The 24,189-nt window shown below is 45.9% G+C and overlaps 1 protein-coding gene across 1 annotated transcript; it reads right to left on the reverse strand.

Moving 5' to 3' along the window:
* Positions 1 to 1,302: 1,302 nt before the first annotated feature.
* LOC110071137 (hydroperoxide isomerase ALOXE3-like) lies at positions 1,303 to 20,694 on the reverse strand. Its single transcript, XM_072977140.2, has 14 exons — positions 20,449 to 20,694; positions 14,954 to 15,158; positions 14,131 to 14,212; positions 13,662 to 13,784; positions 12,983 to 13,086; positions 12,326 to 12,498; positions 11,331 to 11,474; positions 10,554 to 10,757; positions 10,351 to 10,437; positions 9,085 to 9,254; positions 7,299 to 7,420; positions 6,586 to 6,686; positions 2,789 to 2,959; positions 1,303 to 2,227 (listed from the first exon to the last, which is right to left on the reverse strand). The coding sequence occupies exons 1-14, from the start codon at positions 20,593 to 20,595 to the stop codon at positions 2,027 to 2,029; spliced, it is 2,034 nt and encodes a 677-aa protein (XP_072833241.2). The 5' UTR covers positions 20,596 to 20,694; the 3' UTR covers positions 1,303 to 2,026.
* Positions 20,695 to 24,189: the final 3,495 nt, after the last annotated feature.

Below are 24,189 nucleotides of genomic sequence, written 5' to 3' on the forward strand. Positions count from 1 at the left end.
TAATTCCCTCCAATTCCTGCAGCGAAATCTTGCTTAATTACTTTTTTTTTTGCATCACCCCGGCTGGCACCCACCCTCCTCGAGTGCAGAAATTGCAACATGTACTCTGAGGCAAGCCATTGCCAAACGCTTCTCCTCTGAAGACACTGCTAAAGATTGCAAATCTTGATGCAAGGATTTCTCTTGAGCCTCGTCGAAACCCTACAGGTTGAGGTGATTTCGCTGCGAATTGGAGGAGACCCTTTACGTCTCCCGTTTCCCATTTGAGGGCCCTGAAGTTCTCGCTGGTGAAAAGGAGTAACCTGTTGCAGGGATGAGGATTTGAGTGACAGGACTCACGGTCAAGTCGGACTTAAGTCGCTTGAACCTGATGCATTTTTCCCCACACAGAGCACCTCTGTCCCTCCCCCTTCCTGCCTTTACCCAGCTTGTTGTTAGTCTGTGGAACTCCTTGCCACAAGATGTGGTGACGGCGCCTCGCCTAGATGCCTTTAAAAGGGGGATGGGACAGATTCCTGGAGGAAAAGTCTGTCGCAGATGACGGGCCACGATGGGGAGGTATCATCTCCAGGCTTCGAAGGAAGGGACCTCAAAATGCCAGCTGCAAGGGAGGGGGATCAGGAGACAGGGATCTCGTGGTTTCGTGTGCTCCCAGAGGCAACCAGTGGGGCCATGGTGAGAGACAGGGAGCTGGACTAGGTGGGGACCTTCACTTATTCCACTAGGGCTCTTGTGATGTTCTTATCACATGCTGATTTATTATTTTGTTTATTTATTAAAATAGGTCTAACTGGCCCTCTGTCGGCAGATCTCAAGTGAGGGTTCAAGCCATAAAACCACATCAACACCATCTAAATCCCCAGCCAAACTAAACTCCTTAGACTGAAAAACGAGACATGAGCTTAGCCCTCGCCCTCCATCGCCCACTGTTGGGCTGTTTGTGTGCAGTCTCTGCTTCCCAAGGTCTCCAGCCACCCCTCAGCTTTTTGTGAAAAGCTCACGCAGAGACCTCAGCGCCCGTAGACAGGCACCACCTGAGTGGGGATTTGAACCCATGACTTCTTCCTTTTCCATAACTTGGAAAACTTGCTTTAGAGCAGAAGTTCCAGAACCCATGAGCCAGCCTAGCCACTATCTGGAGGGGATGCTGGAGGTGGCCGGCCAAGCAGTACGTGTTTCCTGAGCTCTGCCCCTTGTCTAATCTGACCTTGTAATCATCATTACACGACACTGGCTTTTTTGAAGGAGACCTTTGTAAAACCGACACCCCGGCACTTGATTTGACACTGAATCTGTGGCCTCTTTCTTTCTTTTTTTACATCTTTTATTTTTTTATTGCAGATCAAAAGAAAAATAGAACATGCACACATGATGTAATAAAGACAAAGCAAGAAATACCTGGCCTTTCGTGCATAAACATATTCTGTTGCATGATCGCTCAGATAATTGTTTTATCTGAGATATCTTTCCTATGATTCTATGATTTACTACATTTCCCAGAATTCTTAGCAAGCATGGTCACTCCACTCACATATCACCTGAAACATAAGTGTTTCCCCTCCCATTAACAGGTTAACATGACTGGGTTAAAATTCACACTGCTACTTTTGAATGAAATAGGGTGACAAGCAAACCGAAGCATCAAGTCTTCTAAATATTGTATTTTTCTGTGTATAAGACGCCCCCATGTATAAGACGCACTTTTCTAATCCAAAATTAAGAAATCTAAATGGAGATTAGCAAGTGTAGGGGGAAAGGGATCAAAGCGCTGCAGGATCCCTTTGATCCCTGCTTTCTGCTTGACTTGTTTTTGTTCTCTCCTAAGACAACCCTCAATTTTAGTCTAAAGATTTTAGACAAAAGTATAGTCTTATACACAGAAAAATATGGTACATTTGTGACATTATTTTTCAATGTTTATTTTTGTATAATCAGACGCATCAGTTTGTTTTTCCCTTCGGCGGACACAAAAGTAATTATTTTAAGGTGAATACATTATTTCCACACTCTGTATTTCTGCTGTAGTTTATATGGAGATACTGTTCTCCACCATAGGGGGGTACAGATATTCGTAGCGGAGAGGGACGGGGTTATTCTTCTGAACCAGCGCTTCGTTCCTCTTGTCAATTTCTTTGGAAATCTCTATCAGGCGTTTCTGGAAGGCCACAATCAATTTCTTGGGGGCTTCCTCTGTGAAATGCTCGTCAGGGTAACGCCCCAGGGGGATCTGTTCAAATGAAAGAAAGAACAAGAGGAAATATAGACTGCAGTGCATTGAGTAGACTAAAACAACATGGCAGCAGTTGGCAGAAACAGTTAGAGACCACCCATCTCCTCATCAGAGCCTAAAGCACATTAGTGTTGGAGAGACATGACTGAGGCAGTCTTTAATGTCTGAGAAACCTGATGTCAGTAGAATCCCCTGCTTCTGTCCTGGAGACAAGGGACAAAACACAGCAAGCTCATCTCTGCATTCCCAGTTAAGAAAAACACACAATCAACCTTTAAGGATTTTCCTATTCTGATCTCTGAATATTTCTACTGGGCTGTCCCAGACCACACCAAGCAACAATGGCTGCTCCTCATTCCATAGCCCAGGGGTCCTGATCCGCTGTATGGTGAGAAAGACATATTGGTGAGTTGGCAGAAACAGTTAGAGACCACCCATCCCATCATCGGAGCCAAAAGCACATTAGCGTTGGAGAGACATGACTGAGGCAGTCTTTCGTGTCTGAGAAACCTGACGTCAGAGGAATCCCCTGCTTCTGTCGACAATCCAAGCACTCACCATGTCTCCCGGAAAGGCACTGAGCAGCCAGAGGGTGCTCAGGATGATGCATGTGGTGTTGATTTCTGGGATAGTCTCCCTGTAGTTGTATTCGTTCGCCTGGCCCTTGGTGGTAGGAGGGGGTTTTCTCATGGAAGATGGAGAGTTGGGCATCCAGGCGCCAAAATCAAACTGTCACAAAAAAGGCCACATGTCAAGAGAAACCCTGACTGGTTCGGACAAGAATGTTTGCTTGTTTGAACTGCAGAGCCCAATGTTGGGAGTTCCGTTTCCCCCCATTGGCCTTCCTTGGAGAAAAGCCAGCCTGTGCAGCCTTGGGGAAGCTGCACACAGTCCCAAGGCACCCCTGGACGAGGGTAATGAGAAACCACTCTGTACTTGGGAAACCCTGAAAAGGATTGGCATGAGTCAAACCAGACTTGACAGTACATCAGGATGAATAACATCTGTTATTCCAGAGACTGGAACCATAAAAATGAACGTAACTCTCTCTCTCTCTCTCTCTTTCTCTCTCTCTCTCTTATACACACACCCCACATCTTTTCTGCACCAGAGTGTTCATTATCAGAATGAACAGTTACACAGTCCTTCAATGGGAGGACACCCTTCATTTGAGGACTGGCCTCTGTAAAGTAGGAGACACAGCCACCCTGCCTGTAGCAGTGGAGGACTGCCATCCACAGACAACACCGTTATTGGCAGGACAAAAATCGCCATGTTGTCTTCTCAGGGAATCCTTGTATTGCAAAGCCAGGTCGAGCAGAGCTTGAAAAAGTTACTTTTAAGGAAAAAATACATCCCAGGAACCCTTTTTTTTGGCCGGCTCTGAGGCCGAGAGATCTTTTCCAGAAGCTTCTTGGCATCCCCATGAAGACTCGCCTCCCAGAAGCCCTTGCGAAAAACCCAGGCCCCTTAAAGCCATTATAAACAACACCCACTCTTTGACTGTGTGGACCACAGCAAACTATGGCAAGTCCTTAAAGAAATGGGAGTGCCTGACCACCTTATCTACCTCCTGAGCAACCTTTACGTGCGACAGGAAGCAACAGTTAGAACTGGATGTGGAACAACTGATTGGTTCAAAATTGGGAAAGGAGTACGACAAGGCTGTACGCTGTCTCCTTGCTTATTTAACTTATATGCAGAATACATCATGTGGAAGGCTGGACTGGAGGAATCCCAAGCTGGAATTAAGATTGCCGGAAGAAATATCAACAACCTCCGATATGCAGATGATACCACTCTGATGGCAGAAAGTGAGGAGGAATTAAAGAACCTTGTAATGAGGGTGAAAGAGGAGAGTGCAAAAAACGGTCTGAAACTCAACATCAAAAAAACTAAGATCATGGCCACTGGTCCAATCACCTCCTGGCAAATAGAAGGGAAAGATATGGAGGCAGTGACAGATTGTACTTTCTTGGGCTCCATGATCACTGCAGATGGAGACAGCAGCCACGAAATTAAAAGATACCTGCTTCTTGGGAGGAAAGCGATGACAAACCTAGACAGCATCTTAAAAAGCAGAGACATGGGAGGCGGGGCTTTGTTGCGGTGCTGCCAGCAACTCCAGAGAAGAGCTCTCTGGAAAAAACTGGAACCCTCCGGTCCGGGATCCCCCTTTTGAAATGGGGATCAAAGGAGAGTCTAGAAGAAGTCTCTCTGAAGCAGATGGTGAGCAGCAGAAGGAGAAGAAAGGGAGGCAGACCCGGACTTTTTTCTTCTGAAGAAATCACCGTGCACGGACTGGAGCGGGCGCCATTTTTGGCACTGAGCCGCGAGGAACCCTTTACCGGGGGAATGGAGAGCAATCAATATAAACTAATAATATATAACAAGTAAGTAAGCCGAAGCCTCTGATTTATGAAACAGCCTCATTAAGCTGAAATAAGAATGAAAATATTTGGCTGAAAGAATAAATGCAGCGGCGGGTTTATCTTATCAGTCTGACTCAAAAGCGAAACTAAGCTTCTCCAAGTGAACTCTTAAAACACCAGGCTGATTCTAAAGCCGAGAGTCTGAGATGGAAAAATAAATCTTATGTTTCTGGAAACACCGTCTGACTGGATTTAAGAGACTTCGGTGGATGCAGTGTGGCTGGGATACATTACTCTTTGCCTTCTCTGGACTTTGTGAACTATAAATAATAGAATCTGGTGGTTTTCGGGAGAAGGAGCTGACGTGGCCGACTGGACTAAGGAGCATTAAGGGGTTAATGAAGATCACAAGAGGAGCTTCAAGGACAATCTACTGGACAGTTTGAGACTTCATGATTGTTGTTTTGTTTGTCGGACTGCAGACCACGTGTGTCTAATAACAGAAGCTTGCTGAACCCAGGAGAAGAAGAAATAACTGCGTCACGGTTCTATTTGATATTGTATTTGCTGGGCTAAAAGTTGATTTTTATATTACAATATTTGGATAAAGATTGGAGGGAGATTTAAGGGGAGATTTATGATGAGGGGTTTGAATTGTTGATAAAATTGTGGAAACTGTGGAAGGATTTCTAGGGGGTGATTATTGTGGTATTTATATAAACCCCAAAGCCTGAGATGGACCCCAAAAATTCAAAAGAACAAATGGAGACTTGGTCTGTTCAATCCCAAAGTTCTGGAATAATGGTGCAAGAAATAGAAAAGGAATGGCAGATTAATATACAAAGACTAATATTAACAGGGTTTCAGCGAGTGAATGCAGGTCTTAGCAAAATAGAAGATTTGATGAAAGGGACGAAAGAGGGGACAGTAGATGCCAAACAAAACTTAAATGAAGTTGTACAAACTTTAGAATCGTCTGTATTAGACATGACACCAGGTAATATGAATGCAGTAGAGAGTTATCCAGTGACCCATGAAGCTTCCAAAATTAAAAAGCATTATGACAAAAATCTTAAGGAGGCAGAGATACTGAAACCAGACAATCTTATGGTGAAAATATGGGAAGTGAAAAAAATGGATATTCTGTCAGATGGGCTGAAAGACTGTTCAATTCAAAAAGAAACTGAACGATGGGATGTATTGTATAAATGGCAGCAGTTACCAGACAATGTTGGAATAACACAGAATAAAATTAAAATTAAATGATAAGATAAAAGCAGGAGGGTAATCAAACTGTGAAAAAGCAAAAAGTTGATATGTATTAGTAATATGAATTGATTGGATGATGTTATACTTTATGCTCTCCTATCCCCCAAAACCATTTTTCCTTCTCTATCCCCTCTTTCTTTTTGTACCCTTTATCCCTGTTCCTAAATAAATATATATATTAAAAAAAAAAAGCAGAGACATTAGCTTGCCAACGAAAGTCTGCATAGTCAAAGCTATGGTTTTTCCTGTCGTGATGTATGGAAGTGAGAGCTGGACCATAAAGAAAGCAGACCGCCGAAGAATTGATGCCTTTGAATTGTGGTGCTGGAGGAGGCTCTTGAGAGTCCCCTGGACTGCCAGGAGAACGAACCCATCCGTTCTGAAGGAAATCAACCCTGAGTGCTCACTGGAAGGACAGATCCTGAAGCTGAGGCGCCAATACTTTGGCCATCTCATGAGAAGAGAAGACTCCCTGGAAAAGACCCTGATGTTGGGAAAGTGTGAGGGCAAGAGGAGAAGGGGACGATAGAGGATGAGATGGTTGGACAGTGTCATCGAAGGGACCAACATGAATTTGACTGAACTCTGGGAGGCAGGGGAAGACAGGAGGGCCTGGCGTGCTCTGGTCCATATGCGGTCATGAAGAGTCAGACACGACTAAATGACTAAACAACAACAACAAGATCTTTGGGATGAGGGTGTCTGTACCCCTACCTGTCCGCTGTTGACAGCGGCGTGCTGGGCGGAACAGGTAAAAATCACCATAGTCAAGAACTTCTTCAGCTCGTTCACAGTGCCAAAGGAGGAAGGGATACCTGGAAGGGCAAGACAAGAACTAAATTCAGTCAATACTATAGACAGAGGTGAGTCCTTGATAGGCTGTAAGGAAGGTGCAAATGCTCTGTTTATCGCATGCCTGCAAACTGGCGCCTATGCCCTATCGGTGGGGAAACGGGTTCCTTTACGCCGCTTGTTTTGGAGTTGATATGGGCTGAATGGGGTCATTGGGGGTTCGGTGGAGGTGCAATATGCCATTTGAGGTGATCCTCACATCGAAATGGCATTTCGGAGGTCAAGCGACCTCGTTTGATCCAGCTCCTCCAGGATATCAGCAAAACGGATGCTTTCTCTGCTCTTCGACTTTAAATGGTAAAGCACGTCACAGTTAAGATATCCTGTTCCCACCTGGATTGGAGGTAACTGGGCAACATTAATGTGCACTGAAGAGCATAACAAGGTTGCTTCGATAATCACAGGCAGATACTTAACCCCCACACTGCTGATGGACAAGAGACAAGAACTTGTAGCCCTCCAGATGTTCCCATAATGTGTCACCTATGACTAGGGCTGAAGACGGAGGCCCTCCAGAAGCCAGTCGCCCATCCATCTTGTCGGAAACCTTGACCACCTCGGGGGCTCAAACCTACCTGAAGATTTCTCTCCCAGGAAGGCTCTGTTGAAGATCTCCTCGATCCAGGCCTGGAGCTCCGGATCTTCGCTTACAGAGTGATCATCTCGATAATACAAGTCAACGATGCCAGAGACAAAACTAACAAGAAAAGGGAAGAGGATGGTTAAGTGAAGGGTGGAGTCCCTAAGGATCGTTCCCCCCCCCCAGCTGGGGATGCTGGATCATTTTGTCCAGTCCATCCTTTAAAGCCAACAAACATAATTTGCTCTTCCTGGTATGCGACTCGGAACCAGAGTTTGGAAAAGTGACCATATTTGGGACTACAATCTCCCTCATTCATTCATTCATTGTAAGATAAAGACATTTCATTCAACTTGAATTGTTGATCGAATGGTATTTATGATTTCATTGCTGTTTTGCTAATATCTTCTCTTCATTGCTACCTAATGCCCTACCTAGCACAGATTTAATTTTCTGAATTTTAACCAGAAGATCCTTAGGGAAAGGGAAAGGTTCCTCTTGACATTGAGTCCAGTCATATCTGACTTGAGGGGGCGGTGCTCATCCGCGTCTCCAAGCCGCAGAGCCAGTGTTTGTCCATAGACAGTTTCTGTGGTCACGTGGCCAGCGCGACTAGACACGGAACGCTGTGACCTTCCCACCAAGGTGGTACCTATTTTTTGACTCGCGTTTTTACATGCTTTGGAACGGCTAGGTTGGCAGGCACTGGAACAAGTGATGGGAACTCCCTCCATTGCATGGATTCAATCTTACGACGGTTGGTCTTCCGACCTTGGAGCACAGAGGCTTCTGCAATTTAACCCACAGCGCCACCGCTCACTAAAATTTGGGACAGAGTTCTCAAGTCAAAGACTTCATTAAAAAATTCTTTGGGAAATGCATGCAAAGATGTATTTATTTGAGAACGTTGCAGGAAAAGTAAATGCTCATAATTTTTTGCCTTTAAAAAACTAATCTGCAGAATGTTGGAAGTATGGGACAGCAGGAAGCAGGCAGAAAATAACACAAAACCCAACACAATCTGTATATTGGCCAATTTTATGTGCCTTGTTTCCCACCCAACAGCACTGAATCCCCCCTCTCTTTTTTTAAGCAAATGGATCCATACACAAAAATGGCAGTGAGGCCAGTATATAGTCTGAAATTGCAGCATGCAATTCTTTGCCAGCATAAGGCGCTGTGTGATCTCTGACTTGCTGTTACACAACGTGGAGATTGGCATCAAAAGGAAACCAGCTTCGCGCTTGCCAAAGAATGTGGCCTCGTTGCACAAGCTGAGAAAAAAAGGGGTTCCTTTTCTGAAGTAGAACAAATGAAGGGGTTACTGCAGGGAACTGGATGACCGAACTGGGGTCATTAGCAGCCACAGAATGGCAGGCCTTGCTCTCAAGAAAGTTCATGATGTTGATAAAATGAAGGTCGGCTTTCAAAAAGGACTAAAAAAGGAATCCATTCGGCAGTGAGCGGCTTCTGAATCTCGTCCTTTGAACACCCCTTGAAATTCATCCAGAGGTTGTCTTTGATTACAGAACATCGCTCTCTCTCTCTCTCTCTCTCTCTATCTGTTTACTACAACCCCCAGAATCCCCTAAGTAGATAGCTAGGATATTCTGGAAGTGGTGGTCCAAAAAACCTCTTCAGGTTCCAGTAGACACAGGCCCACAAAATCACCCACACAAGGTCCCATGAAGCCAAAACAGACCCAACGCCGACCCGCCCTTCATTCCACAGCCATGCCACCCCGTTGCCCGCCCCCTGCTCTCTCCCTACTCCCGCCTGACCTCTCTGTGGCTGCCCAGATCTTCAGACCATCATCCTTGTAGTGAAAATTGGGCAAGGAGGACACCCCCCGGGCCTCAAGGTCTTCCGGCAGGCAGAGGGAGGAATACGTCATGGCTTTCGTGCCCTTCTGCAACAGCTTGACTAAGCCCTCATAGGCGATACCAGTGGCCTGGATGGAGCGAGAAACGAGGTTCAACCTTGTGGAAGAACTTAAGAAGAACCCAAGCCTGAAAACTTAGGGTGTGATGACCCAGGGGGTTGTCCCACAGTTTAGTCTGCTTTGGGAAAGGCGAGTGCACTCTTTGGCGTTTCCCCCCACAACAGTACAATGTAATTGCCAGCGCCAACCAGTCTATCAGAGTATTTGCAACTACACCTTTTTTAGTTTCCTGTGAGGGGCTACTCTTTTGTAGGTTTGAGTAGGGACTGCTCCATTTTGGTTCGGTTCCAGCATGTTTAATGGCTGGGATCAAACCAGAGGTGCTGACTGGCTGCCCCTTTGTGGGAGCCACTGGATGGTCTTCAGAAATGGAAATCTTCCTCGCCTCTTGCCTTTGGAGGTAAAGGGAGAGGAAATTTTGCCTTTCTTTTTCATTGTCACTAACATAACACCAATGCTTTCAGAGGGCTCTTTTTTAAGCCTCATCATCTTATTTAAACATCACTGATGCACTGTGTCAATTTTTTAAAAAGGCAAAACTTCCCTTCCCCTCCAAACAGGAGTGGGAAGGAAGATTTCTCTTTCTCGATATTGTTAAGGTGCTCTTTCTTCCTTGCCTTGCCTAAACCGCTTAATAATCTTGAGAAATAGGGAGCTTTCCTTTTAAAGGGAAAGAAATCTTGATCCTGCTTAAACAGGATTGCTTGGGGTGCAGTGGGGTCAATTCTTTCATGCCCTTAAAGAAAATAAAACCTTCACAATCCGTAAAAGATTGTGAGAAAACTGGGTGTGGGGGGGAGAGAATCCTGTTCAACGGTCTCTAAAAACACCTTTCATATTAGCTATGAAAGTTAATGAGAAAACCCAACTAGGAAATGTCGAAAGTAACTTGAAAAATAACTAGAAAATGCTTAGCTTTATAAAGTGCCGTTGTTTCCACAGGCAAATGAAGAAATATAATTTTATTCCACCCTTGTTCACTAAAACGTAGCCGTTACAGGTTCATTACTTCACTTTTCTTGCATTTTAATCTTGTGCTTTGGGGAATTCTTAACGTGTTTACCCGGAAATGCCACCACAGTCGTGAGATTCCCGATTGATGTACCTTATCAAAGATCCCACCTTTCGGAACTAGACTTCCACGTGCCAACGTGTTGATGTGAAGAGTGTAGCGCGTGTAGGGAACCAGGAGCTGCGGGAGGGAAAGGAAAGGGAGTGGATTATGGAACAGGAGGCCCCTCTCGGCGATTTTTCTGAGCTCACTTCCTTAGACCAGTCCCGGTTTAAGGGTGGACCAGAGCCTTTTACCTTATAGATTGGGTGGCAAAGGGGGAGCTGGCGGATCGTGGCCATGGTGAACACCTCTCCCAGCAGGTGCGTCCGGAGCAGGTGGGTGAGAGCCTGGTGGACGTGGAAGTCGGCGTTACGGACCCATGTCTTGGCCAAGATCCAGTCCCATTCAGAGTCGCTGGGCAGGAAGATGGGAGACTCAGGACCGGGGCGCTGGGTCAGCTATGGGAGAAGGAGGAAGAAGAAGCTGAATAACATCAATCACAGGAGGCTGAAACCTACAGGGGTAACCTCTAAGATAAAGCTTTAAAAGGTAAAGCTCAGAGGTCACTTTCATAAATGCTGGATAAAACAGGGCTAATGAAAAGCAGCCTCCCTTTTTTTGCTTTGAAAAGTTGCTCAATTCTTTGAGGTTCCATTTGTGTGGCAGGTGGAACCACAATGGGGAAGCGCATGGACCTGAGAAAAAGACCCAACTAGACTGGGATAATCTGGCTGTCCGATCACATAGTTAGACAGAAAATAGTAGACAGATGACAGGGATTGTAACCACTTGAACTTGGTTTGGTCCCCAGACTGGGACTGCAACTCCCAGAAGCCTTCACCACTGGCTGTGCTGGCTAGGAATTCCTGGAGTTGTAGTCCAAGAACATCTGGGGACCCAAGAGTGAGAATCACTGCACAGGCTTGCCTTCAGCTCCTCCCCCTCCCACCTCACCACCAAGGGACTGGTGCCACCCGACGGCGAAGCGATCTTCCCAGGGGTCCTATCTTCCTCTGACCGGAATCGGTTACCTGGATGGCCAGGGGCAGGAGCTGGTCTTGGGCCGAGAGGTGGAGCAGGCACAGCGGGGCAGCCACGTGCTGCTGGCGTCCGTTATTCAGCCCCGCTGGGACATCCTCCAGGATGCGATAGTCAGCAATGAAAATCTTGCCCTCCTGTAAGGTGTGCATTCCAAGAAAAGGAGAAAGATGGTATGTGTGTGTGAGAGAGAGGTTGAGTCACCATAGGGAAAGGGAAAGCTTCCCCTTGACATTTGGTCCAGTCGTGTCCGACTCTAGGGCGCGGTGCTCATCCCCGTCTCCAAGCCATAGAGCCAGTGTTTGTCCGTAGGCAGTTTCTGTGGTCACGTGGCCAGTGCGACTAGACACGGAACGCCGTGACCTTCCCACTGAGGTGGTACCTATTTATCGACTCCTATTTTTACATGCTTTCTAACGGCTAGGTTGGCAGGAGCTGGGACGAGCGACGGGGGCTCCCTCCGTCGCTTGGATTTGATCTTACGGCAGCCGGTCTTTTGGGTTAAACTGCAGAAGCCTCTGTACTGCAAGGTCAGAAGACCTGCAGTTGTAAGATCGAATCCACAAGACGGAGTGAGCTCCCATCGCTTGTCCGAGCTGCTGCCAACCAAGCGTTTCGAAAGCATGCAACATGCAAAATGCAAGTAGATAAATAGGTACCACCACGGTGGGAAGGTAACGGCGTTCTGGTCTAGTTGCGCTGCCGGAATATTGTCTTTGGACAAATGCTAGCTCTATGGGTTGGAAACGGAGCTGAGCAGCGCCCCTAGAGTCGGACATGACAGGACAAATTGTCAAGGGGAACCTTTACCTTTACCTTTACTAGCATCCTCTAGCCACTTGGCCTGCTCTGGGGAGATTCTGGAAAGCCTCCTTTCCCCTCCTACTTACATCCACAGACCTCGTCCAAGCTCTGCCTCCCTGTGTGAGGGTACAAGAGTCCCCCGACCCTGGGGGAGCCTTCTTCAATCTGTGGCACTCTTCCTCACCTCCAGCTCTTTCTGCAGCGTGGTGGAGCCTCCAAGGAAAGGTGCAACCATCTCCTGAGTAACGGGGAAATTGGAGGGGATCTCCACACACCTCTCCAGCACCCTGGGGTTCACTCCGTTCAGGAACTGGTATCCGAAGAAGACATCTTCCTTCCAGTTGTTGGTGATGTATTCTGGAATAAAGAACCCCAAAGGGAAAGACTAGGCTGACAACCTCCCTGTATGAGGGTGGAGAGAGGGAATCCCGACAATTTCAGCCCTGTCTCTGTGGAATCCCCTCTGGGACTAAAGAAGGAACCTGTTGTTTCCAGCAGGAAGAGGAGGAAGGCGCCCTCTTGGCACCCAGGACAAGAGGACCCATGTGCCACTCCCCCCATTGTGTGTCCCCATCCCCCTTTGTGGAAAAGGAAGAAGAGATAACACAGAACCCCCCTAAAAGATGGTGAACCCTTTTGCCTCCCAAAAAGGGGGAATTGATGAGTTTGGGAAATGTGGCCATCCATCATCCTACCACCACATTGTTGAAGGGCATTGCAGGAGAAACAGCGGGATCGCATTTCTGTGGCAGATCCCCAGTGTGAGTTGGCATCAGTAGTTCCAGATGCTCCTCGATGCTTCTCCCAGCCACGTTTGAGCTGGCACTGGGGTCCCCCTTACCTGACACATCGGTCTTGCTGAACCAGAAAACCTCCTTGATGTCATCCAGATCTTCCCAGGATTTTTGGCTGTTGGAATAGCCTCTCAGCTTGTGTTCTATAAACCTAACAGTGGATCAGAAAAGGGGAGGTCAATGGTGGACCAGACGAGAAGGGGTGCATTTTGAGGCATGCCCTCCCAGACCTTGGAAAAAATTGCTTTTTTTTTTTAACTGCAGCTTCCAGAATCGAGAGGCTTCTAGTGGCTTTTTATCTTCCTCAGGATTCAAAGAGCAAATGTTCATTGGGAGTCTGGCTATGCACGTGCCCTGTGATTCTATTAGCATGGCGCTATGCTACACAGTTAGATATTTTGGATTACATGTCTTATTAAACCCAGGGATTTGTAGTTTCTCACAGTATGTAGAATTCAGTTCTGCAGTTCAGAAGAGTGCTGTAGGCCTCTTTGGCCAAGAATTTTAGGTTCCTTGCCAAATGATAAATTGTAGGATGTGCCTGGACATGAATTAGTGTCGAACAGATGGAACTGAGGTGCTCCAGGAATACTTCTAAGGATAGGTTCTTCCCAGAGGGTTTCCCCTTAGCTCCACCATCCCAAACCAGCCGCCCTGCCCATCTCTTAGCTTGCTGGACCTCCCAGATACTTCCCACGAAACCCTCCGGGCTTCCATGCAGCTTACTTGGTTTTAAAGCGTTCAACGAAGAGGGCTGCTTTGACGAAGGAGAACTTGTCATTGTTCTCCAAGTCTAACATGGAGTCTACGTCCACACAGTAAGGGACACCTTCAGCAAACACCTTCCACCTGCACAAGAAGGAAGGAAGGAAGGAAGGAAGGAAGGAAGGAAGGAAGGAAGGAAGGAAGGAAGGAAGGAAGGAAGGAAGGAAGGAAGGAAGGAAGGAAGGAAGGAAGGAAGGAAGGAAGGAACATTGTAAAACTCAGACAAAATATTTCTGGAGAAGATTTTTCTGGGGAATTGTTTTGACAGATCCAGGGACTTTGTGTTTTATTATACAAGTTCTTGCACACCTAAGGTTCTGTCCAGCACTCTGTAATGGATGAGCCCGATGCCTATTTTTTTAAAAAAAAGTCAAAGCCAACCTGGTGAGATGCTGGCACGTCGCTCACCATTGTTGGAAAATGCACTCACTCGTAAATAGCTTGCCGAATCTGAACCTCCTTCTTCCGGACCTTCTGGAGTATGGGCAGAGTATCCATGGCAGGGGTTTTGGCTGGTGGGAAAGAAAGAACACATGGAAAGAGATGCCGTTTATGGGCAGGGATCTGAAATGTCTTTCCAAGGCCTTAATTGCCAGCTGGCCCCGCTATTATGAGGTTTTGGCAGGTGGTCACCGGGAAAGGTGTTGCAGAGTTTTGCATTTCTCGTTAACTCACTCTGAGATAGCTACAAGAGAAAGAATAGAAACCTTCCATTACTTACAATTGTGAACAGATCAACAGCAAACACGCTGCTTCCAATGGACTGAAGAGAGGGAAAAGAACATTCAGCAGAGAGGCAGAATTATGGGGGCTGCTAAGATGGTTCAGTGACAGAGGGTAATGGTGGGAGTTTTTGAAAACTCTCGTGCTGCCCTTAGTAGGTTTGGCTGGGTGGGACTTTTCTAGGCTTAGGGTGACTATAAATATTTCGGGTACTAATCACTTATTCTTTCTCTGCTTCTGAATTCAAAGAACCCCGCCTCTCTGCCCAGAGCTCTTTCCCTCTCTTGAGTCTGTTGAAGTCTGTGGCTAAAAGTAGTCATGTTTGTCCGTTTGCTGTTTGATCTGTTCAGGTGTAAGTAGTGAAACCTTTTGTTCTTTCTCTTACAAATAGGAGTGAATGATTCAGACCATAAGTGCCAGTTGATGAGAAAAACAGATAGGCTACTCTGGGAAACTTTGTCTATTGACCTAGAAGCTGAAAACCCAGGCCACAGCCTCTTTCCTCTTCCTCTTTGAGCAGGTCTACTCACCAGTCCCTTCCCGGAGCTCCAAAATCCGGCACCCCTCTATCCACTGGTAGCAGGGAAAGTCGAAAGCCTTCCAATCTGGGGACATCACGGTCACTTTATTGCAGTACCATCTGGTGGTGACCACGAGCGGCTTGCACTCTTTGTAGAGACGTATGAGCACAATTTCTCCCAGGTCATGGTAAGAATAGACCTTATAATTACTCACCTGCAAAGGCAAAATGGGGGACATTGGGTCATTCAATCTGGGTCATTGTCCAGCCACAGATGATAGAAGAGTACACAGTGGCAAGGGAAAAATTCTTCAATTTTGTCTTTCTCTGAGGATTTCCAAGGTGCAATATCAGACGTGGTCAGCAGGGGGAACCAGAGAGTATTTCCCTCTATCTGTCTGGTTTGGAATCCATTGATTACACAATTAACTACTTGCACCATTTGAGTTGAGATAATGATACGGACAGCCTGAGAAGTAATGAATAACTCAACAAGTTCGTTTTAAATGCATCCTTTCCCTCGTCTGCTTACCTCTCTGATTTTCCAGGCACCATCAAAGCCTCCATCTTCACAGTGGAGATGCCACCTTGGCTCTCTTTCTCCCATGTCTGAGAGCATTATTTTTTTGGAGATAGGAGGCATCTCCCAGGATCTAAGAGGTCCCATCCCAAAACTTTATATTTCCAAGATTTTTCCAAGATATTTTTCCAAGATATTTTCAAGACACACTCTGCTACCTCAGATCTTTTCATTCCAGCTGTGCTGTGGAACAGCGTTCTCTGAATCTATGATTATTATTATTTTTCCTACTCGGTTTTCTTCCAAATTGAGAAGTAAACAAATAAAATCTCAACACAGATATCACTTAGCACAGAAAAAAGAGGTTACTTACCTCTTTATTGATGGTTGTTGTGGGTTTTTCAGGCTCTTTGGCCATGTTCTGAGGGTTGTTCTTCCTGACGTTTCACCAGTCTCTGTGGCCAGCATCTTCAGAGGACTGGAGTAGGAACTCTGTCCATGCTCTCTACTCCAGTCCCCTGAAGATGCCGGCCACAGAGACTGTCAGGAAGAACAACTTTCAGAACATGGCCAAAGAGCCTGAAAAACCCACAACAACCATCAGATCCCGGCCATGAAAGCCTTCAAAAATACCTCTTTACAAAAATCACTGTAATATTTTTGTCCATAAGTGGCGTAGATAGGTGCCCATTGCAGCGTGATAATTGGCCACTCTAAGTAAGAAGGACTGAAGTGAATAAATAAATCCTTCGTGCAATTATGTCAATTTTCCTGCCCTCCTTGTTGGAGGGGGACACTGAAGATTTATTTCTTGACTTAGGAAAACTGGATTCCACAATAATCGAGTTAGAGTAAGGATGTTTGGCCATGGATTCAGTGTCAAGACCGTGCGTTCTGTACATATTTTCCATTCTTCTGGAAATTTGAAGATTCAGAGGTGGTTTGTCCCAGGCGTCCTTTATCAGTTTAAGCATAGACAGTATAAAGGCTAGATTGAGTGGCTGTGGTCTTTCTCTGTTAATATAGTCGAATATAAGATCAGTTTCTGGTGAAGGAGGTTCTTCTACTTGAAGTTTAAGCGCTGCACCCATACGGGATACTAGGCTGGCATACGAGGTGAAATCCTCTGAAGGGGAAGATGGATGGTTGTCAGTCGCATCAGAGGATAGCATTGGGATATTGGCTGGTGGATTTTCAGAGGAGTCCGTGTCAGTGTCGGGATCAGAAGCAGATGAGGGAGTTGAAATCAAGGTGTCATCTAGTATAGGGTTGACGTCAAAGCGGAGATAGGAGCTGATTTATGAGATCGATGCTCGTGTGGTGGAGGAGATGGAAATTCATGACGTGGAAGTTTGGCTTGGTCATGTTGTGAAAAAACCCCTCTAGGCTTCCATGTGGAACGGGGCAGCATAATGAAGAGCCCCCTCCATGCCGAATTGTTGGTATTGTTGATAGGCCGAGGGAAAGGGGGGAATTGGTAGAATCGCCCATACTGAGGCATAGAAGCAGGTGGTGAAATGTGCTTTCTCTTTTTCCTTTCTTTTCTTGGGAGATTGTGGAAGAGTGTTTGCCTCCGAAGATTCAGCCTCATATGTCCGCCCTGGAGTAGAGCCAGAATGGGCCCCGGCCAGACCGGACGGAAGTGCGGTCCCTAAATGGCCGGTTGAGGGCGGAGGGCTGCTGGTCGGTCCCGGAGCCCATCCAGATGGAACATTCAAATCTTCCCCTTCCAAATTTGAACCCATCCGCCTCTCTCGAGGATTCCCCTAGGATAGCCGATGGCAATATCTTTTCAGGAGGTTCGATATGAACAGATTTAACCTTCTTAGACTTTTTATGAATTAGCGTTCCTCTCTTTTTCTTAGTCGCTTCTAGACCTCTGTTAGTCTTTGGCATAGACCTCGATTTGTGTCTAGAGGACATCTTGGACTTGTCAGACCCTTCCTTAGGATGTGGAGACGGGGCCATTTGGTCAAGAGCTGACACGGATGAAGTGTGTTGCTCCACTGATCACTCTGGTGACTGACCAGCCGAGGGAGCCGAAAGTTGCTGGATTCATTGCAACTTCCCTGAGGTGAGATCTAAGTCTTTGTTTAAGTGCGGGTTTTGTAAGATTTTTACAAGCTGTACAGGACTGGGTCTGGTGCTGGTCATCCAGACAGTAAAGGAACTTCTCGTGGCCATCTGAGTACAGCACTTTACTGTCACAGCCAGTGTACTTGTTAAATGGAGCCGAAAAGGCCATAAATGGCAGGAAGCAGGAGGGAGAAAAACAGCTGAAGAGTCCTGAGGAGGCGGGGAAGGGTGGAAAGTTCAAACAGGGAAAGTAAACACGAACCACTAACAGGGGATCATAAATTGGTTGATTGGGAGAGGAAGTATTCAATTAAGCTGGTAATCAGAAGAGGAAGTAGTGGTAAACGCTAGAAATAGCTCGGAAGTCGCTCTGTTTTTCCTAAGAACCTTCCCGCACGGCGGCGGAAAAAAGGAACTGAGGAGAATTGTGGGTGGGAGGAGCATGTACCTCATGGGGGGGGGATCCCACCATAAAATTGTTACTTTTAGCTCTAGAAAATTCCGAGAATGTCAGCGCAGGTGCAGACGAGACCCATATGTGTGCATTGACAGAGACCATGAAGAGGAACGATAAAAGATTGAGGCCATTGAGAAAGGAAAAGGTTTCAGCTATGGTGAAGTGGGCACGAGGGCTCGGAGGAGAAATCTGCGGAATATGGAAGAAACCAACCCAATCTCTTTCTCAGAAAAAGTTCCCTGGAACATATATCGCCCTGGCACCAGAGCAGGGATGGGAGAAGGGATGCCAGACTTTACAGACTGCAGAGAGAGGGTGGTTTAGCCAGCTCCTCTCTGCTATTGTTCCTCCCCTCAGAACCACAGGCTTTTGAGGCATGTTTTTCCTTTTTTTATTATTTTTAACCTGCTACGGGGACTTGAGGCCAGGATTTGCCTTTCCTTCATGGCTTTTCTAGACAAAAATGAAGTCCAATGCTCTTTCCCTCAAGTGCTCCTGGGGATGTGCAGGTTTTACTAGGATAAGTGACCCGGCTAAGCCCTAAAAAAGCCGCTTCTCCCCTCTTTAAGAGAACTGCTCCTCTTTAAGAATTCTTGAAGAAATCTTTTTACAACGTTTAAGAAATCCACTTCCCTGCTGGAGCTTCCTGTTCTGGAGCTTTTAAAACATTTTGTTTGGATGCATAATGAGTGTTTCCCGCTCAGACGTTTTTCCAGATCTCAGATAGGCTGATTTTGAACAATAGGATGCAGGGAAGAAGGGGGAAAAACTCTCTGCACATTGGATGGAGGCTAATGGCTCCTTTGCAGGAGGTCTTCAAGGTGCTGAACCCCATGCTCCCAGATAGCTTCAGCACTTTAGAAAGATCTTTTAAAGTTCAGAGTAAAACCCACAGTGGTCATTCCCTAGGAAGTACCAAGCCTGCTATTACATTTGCCTCAAAGCTTCTGGCCTTAAAACAGGTGTCTTTCCCAGCATGGATTTCTCCATTTTTATTCCCCATTTTAATCCTCAATTTGTTTTTTCATTCATTAGGAGTCCTTTCCTCATTCAAAGACATGTCTTTTAAGGACCTCCACCGATCATTGTATACAATTCAGAACTTGGAAATGTTAATTATTTGGACTACAGCTCCCCAAATCCCCGTTTTCTAACTTTTTTTAAAAAAAAACTTCATAGCTGGGGAATGATATCAGAGCTTGGGGATTCTGGGAGTTGTAGTCTGAAAATATTGTTTCCTAGCTCAGAATATTTGCAATTCCTCTGGAAAAAAATGTCAAGTGTTCCCGTTTTTCAAATTTGGAAGTTCTCACTGGACGACACCCTTATGCTAATCTTCTCTTCTGGGACATGATAAATTTATACATCCCAGTTGGAGGGAAGGGAATCCTTCCCACCATTTACAGGATGGGAATCGATAAATATCCAAAGGGTATTGAGAATTTTTTTTAAAAAAGGGGGGGGAGGCCTTTGATGCTGTTTTATATGTATTTAGCCCCAGCTGCCCAATGAACCCAATGCCATGGAGTATATTTGTATTAAGATAATAAAATCAGTGTTTCAGGGTATTCTTGAGATTTCACTTATTTCTGGTTTTCCCTTCTATAATGTAATATCCACAATGCTCTCAGACATTATAGACAAAAAAAAATATACAAAAGGGAAATGTAGGGGATGGGATGTCAAATGTATAAAAATGAGAAGTCTCAAATGAGTTTTGATGTCACCATCATCATCATCATCATCATCGTCATCATCATCATCATCATCATCATATAGTGCAGTAACGTGCAGCCCCTCTCAAGGAGGCACCATGGGGGAATCGAACTCTTCACCTGTGGCTCTGCAGCCAGATAACCACTGAAATAATATGAATAGCATCCTCATTTTTTATATATACACACTACTCAGAATTCGCCTTGGCTTTATTAGTTATAATGTAATGAGAAAGCGAACATTATGGTGCAGGGTACAGAAACAGGCGTGGTAAAGTGATCATCATGCTGCTATCAGCTTAAAAGGAAAGACAAGCAGAGCTAATAACCTTGATTTCAGGCATGTGTAGATCAGCTACTTTCCTTCAAAGGGAAGAAATTACATAGAAAAGCAGCTCGCCTTTTCCCCAAAGATCTTCACAGAGCATGCACTAAGACTGCTGGCGGTCCTAAGGAGAACCTTGGATTTTATGCAGCTTTGAGAAGATTTACATTTGGTCCTGTTCCTTTTCCTTGGGGACTACAAATCCTATCATCCCCTGGCATGCTGGGCTTGGAGTGGGGGGGATTCTGACTGTGACAGGGTCTGACAGCAGCGGTGGCGGCTTCCCACTCTGCCTTGCGGTGACTCTTGAAATGTTGCTCCCGGAGGACCAGCCAGCTAGCTCTCCCTTTGCAAGAGAGCCAACCCCGAGGCCGGGCTGGAGGCCACCTTCCCTCCCTCGCCCGCCACTCACCGCTCCTCGGTAGAAATCCAGACCCCAGTTGTCTAGGGCGGTTTTGGGGCTCTCGCCTTCGGTGCCCACCAAGCTGATGGAAATGGAGTCCATGGTCCCCGAAAAGAGGAAATTTCCAGTCATCACTCGGACGTTGTACGTGACCATGGTGGAGTCCGGCCACTGGAGTCAGGTGGACCTGTCGGTATCTGATGGGAGCGAGAAGGAAGCACCGTTTGTCTTCCAGCTACATGACAGGCTTCTCTCCACAGGATGGGTTTTAAAGAGTCCCATGTAACTTCTGTCAGCCAAACAGCCCCACCCCTTCTCCAGTAGGGTAGCTCCACCCTTTCAAGGAGGTGAAAGTGAAACTGGAAACCTTCCTGGGTAAGATATATCAGAAGATAATGGTGAAAAAGAGGTTACTTACCTGTAACCATAGTTCTAGTGGTTCTCTGAATTCACATATATGAATTCACAGAGAACCACTAAAAGAACTATGGTTACAAGTAAGTAACCTCTTTTTGTTGTTGTGGGTTTTTCAGGATCTTTGGCCATGTTCTGAAGGTTGTTCTTCCTAACGTTTCGCCAGTCTCTATGGCTCCATCTTCAGAGGACAAGAGTAGCACTCTGAGCTCTGGTGCAGTTTGTTTGGGAGTTGAGTATTTATAGCTGTGGGATCAGCTTTTGTCCTTTTCAGGAGATGGGTGATTGTGGTGATCAGCGTGTTTTTGTTGTGGGTGTATTGTTGTGATAAGGAGGGGAGATTATCTGTCACTGTGATTGATAGATGTTGTTAGCTGGTCTTTTGTGTGTAGTGATCACCGGTCCTTGTGGCTGGGTAGAATTGGACCAAGGCCTCCATCCTTCTTAGGTACTGTAAAGTACCTAGAATAGAAACCAGCAAAGAAATCTGCAGATGGCACTTGTATTATGGCTTCTTTACTCAACAGAGTGCTTATCTCTTCTTTCAGAGCTTTGGAATATGGGGTAAATTTCAATTCTCCTAGAGTTGGAAGGGAATCAAATTCTATGAGGTAACCTGTGGAAATGATGCTAAGGACCCAGAAGTCATTTGTAATGGATTGCCAAAAAGGGAGGTATGGATGCAATCTTGTTTGAAATGAAGTGTAAAAACTGATTGGAGATAAGAGGGAAACATTAGCATTGTTGGTAGGTCCTCCCTTTCTTTTGTGGTTTACGGAAAGGTTGACGTCGTTGCTCCTGGTTTTGTGGTTGATGTTGATGGTCCTGGGATGGAGAAAGATCTGTCTGGTTGTTGAGGTCAAAACTGTCTGTATGGTTGGTGGGGCTGGTATCATTGGTACTGTTGGAATGGTTGTTGATAATTTTGTGGTTGTCTATACTGAGGTCGCGAGGGACGAAAGGACTGTTGATTAGTGTATGCTTTTGCTGTTTTTCTGATCTTATGGAGATTCTCCATAGTCTTGTCAGTCTTTTGATTGAAGAGGCCAGGGGAACTCTTCAATCCTGTTCTTGGCATCATCATTTAAACCAACGGATCTCAACCAGGCATGTCTACGAATTGCTATGGAAGATGCCAAGGTTTTTGATGCTGCTTCAGTGAGATCTAGCCTGATTAAACAAGGTGCTGGAATTTGATCCTAAATTGCCTTGTCCCAAATTCCAACCCAATCCCTATAGTTTACTTTCACTCTAGCCATAGGTAAAATAACTGGGGTAGAACTTATTCCCTTGATTGTAAGAGTGTGGTTTGGGACAATTTGTTCTTTAGGAATCACATCAGGATGACACAGGGTTATATTAGAACAAGTATCAACCACTCCTACACAAGACTTCTCATTAATAAGAATTTCCTCCCCAGGGTTAAGTACTAAAATATATTCTGCCTTTGCTTTAAAAAAAACGACCTGGGGTACTGGCAGATCAGAATTTCCTGTCATGCCAGTTGCCATGGAGACAGAACCTTGGTTACTGTTTCCCTCTGAGGCATCCACAGCTTTCAAACAATATACTGGGGACTGCTCCTCTTTAGGAAATCTTGAAGAAATCTTTTAAAAACGTTTAAGAAATCCACTTCCCTGGTGGAGCTTCGTGTTCTGGAGCTTTTTAAACATTTTGTTTGGGTGTGTAATGAATGTTTCCCGCTCAGACGTTTTCCCAGATCTCAGTTCTTAATAGGCTGATTTTGAACAATAGGATGCAGGGATGAAGGGAAAAAAACTTGGTGGAAAAAAGGAACTGAGGAGAATCGTGGGTGGGAGGAGCATGTACCTCGCAGGGGATCATACCATAAAATTACTTTTAGCTCTAGAAAATTCTGAGAATGTCCGCACAGGCACAAACAAGACCCATATGTGTGCATTCACAGAGACCACGAAGAAGAACTGCTGGACACAAAAAGTGTCCTGGGTTGCCATAGATTATTTCTGCCCCCGGGCATAAAGAGAGGAAGGTAATGGCACTATCTTTGCTCCTACATGACAGGAACCACTTGTGTCATTCTGGCTTGCAGATGTTGCTCAGGGACAAGGCAGAAGGAATGGAGAAGACACTGAAGGGTACCAGTGAGAAGGGTGCAACGTGGTGGCGCTGCGGGTTAAACCGCAGAAGCCTCTGTGCTGCAAGGTCAGAAGACCAGCCATCGTAAGATCGAATCCACGCGACGGAGGGAGCTCCTGTCGCTTGTCACAGCTCCTGCCAACCTAGCAGTTCGAAAGCATGAAAAAGTGTGAGTAGATAGATACCCGCTACCATGTTCTCTAGACTCACAAAGAGAGTATGGCTTAATAAGAAGCTGATGGCATAGACCAAGATCCAGGTCTATGTGTCCTGAGCACACTCCTGTCCTGCAGTGAGTCCTGGACCCTTTGTGCACGGCAGGAGAGGAAGCTGAACACCTTCCATATGCGTTGCCTCCGACAGATTATTGTTATCACCTGGCAGGACAAAGTTCCAAATAGAGTAGTCCTAGAACGAGTTGGAATTTTTAGCATGTGCAGAGTGCCTTTGAAGCAACATGTTCCATGAGAGATCAGTTAACAATCCCTGAGGGAAAAATGGAATCCCAAACCTCTGATTCAAACCAGGGATGCCCCAGTTTAGAGAAGAACCATGAGATAACCCAAATGGCTGATGACGTTATACCTAATGATCCTTCCTATACTGAGGAACAGATGGAAGATAATACTTTGAAGGATTGTACTACAAAAGCTCGAGAGAATCCCATCCCACTGACCCCTGAACACCCAGAGAGGTCTATGACTGATAAAGACCTGACGTATAGAGAGGGTTTACATTTGATAGAGCATGTTAAGAGTGCTTTTGTACTTACTCACTGACAAGGGGGCCAGGAATCATCCACTGCAGCAGAAATGGATAAAGTAGCAGAGGGAAGCCTGGAGAGAAAAAGTCCCTTGGATAACCAGCTTAATAGCGGATCAGAAGCTGATCTCATGTTTTTGAAAACCCCAAATAAAAATAGCTTTGCTCAGGAGCAGAAGGAGGAAATTAGTTTGGTAGGTTGCTTTGAAGCAGCCAGCAGTACATCCATTTTATTGTCTCCTGAATGCCCTGAGAGATCTTGTCTGGATAAAAGGTAAAGGTTCCCCTTGACAATTTTTGTCCAGTCGTGTTCGACTCTAGGGGGCGGTGCTCATCCCCGTTTCCAAGCCATAGAGCCAGCGTTTTGTCCGAAGACATTCTTCCATGGTCACATGGCCAGTGCGACTTAGACACGGAACGCTGTTACCTTCCCACTGAGGTGGTCCCTATTGTTCT

This window comes from Pogona vitticeps, chromosome 6 (genome assembly GCF_051106095.1).
Source record: "Pogona vitticeps strain Pit_001003342236 chromosome 6, PviZW2.1, whole genome shotgun sequence".
NCBI classification, from domain to species: domain Eukaryota; kingdom Metazoa; phylum Chordata; class Lepidosauria; order Squamata; family Agamidae; genus Pogona; species Pogona vitticeps.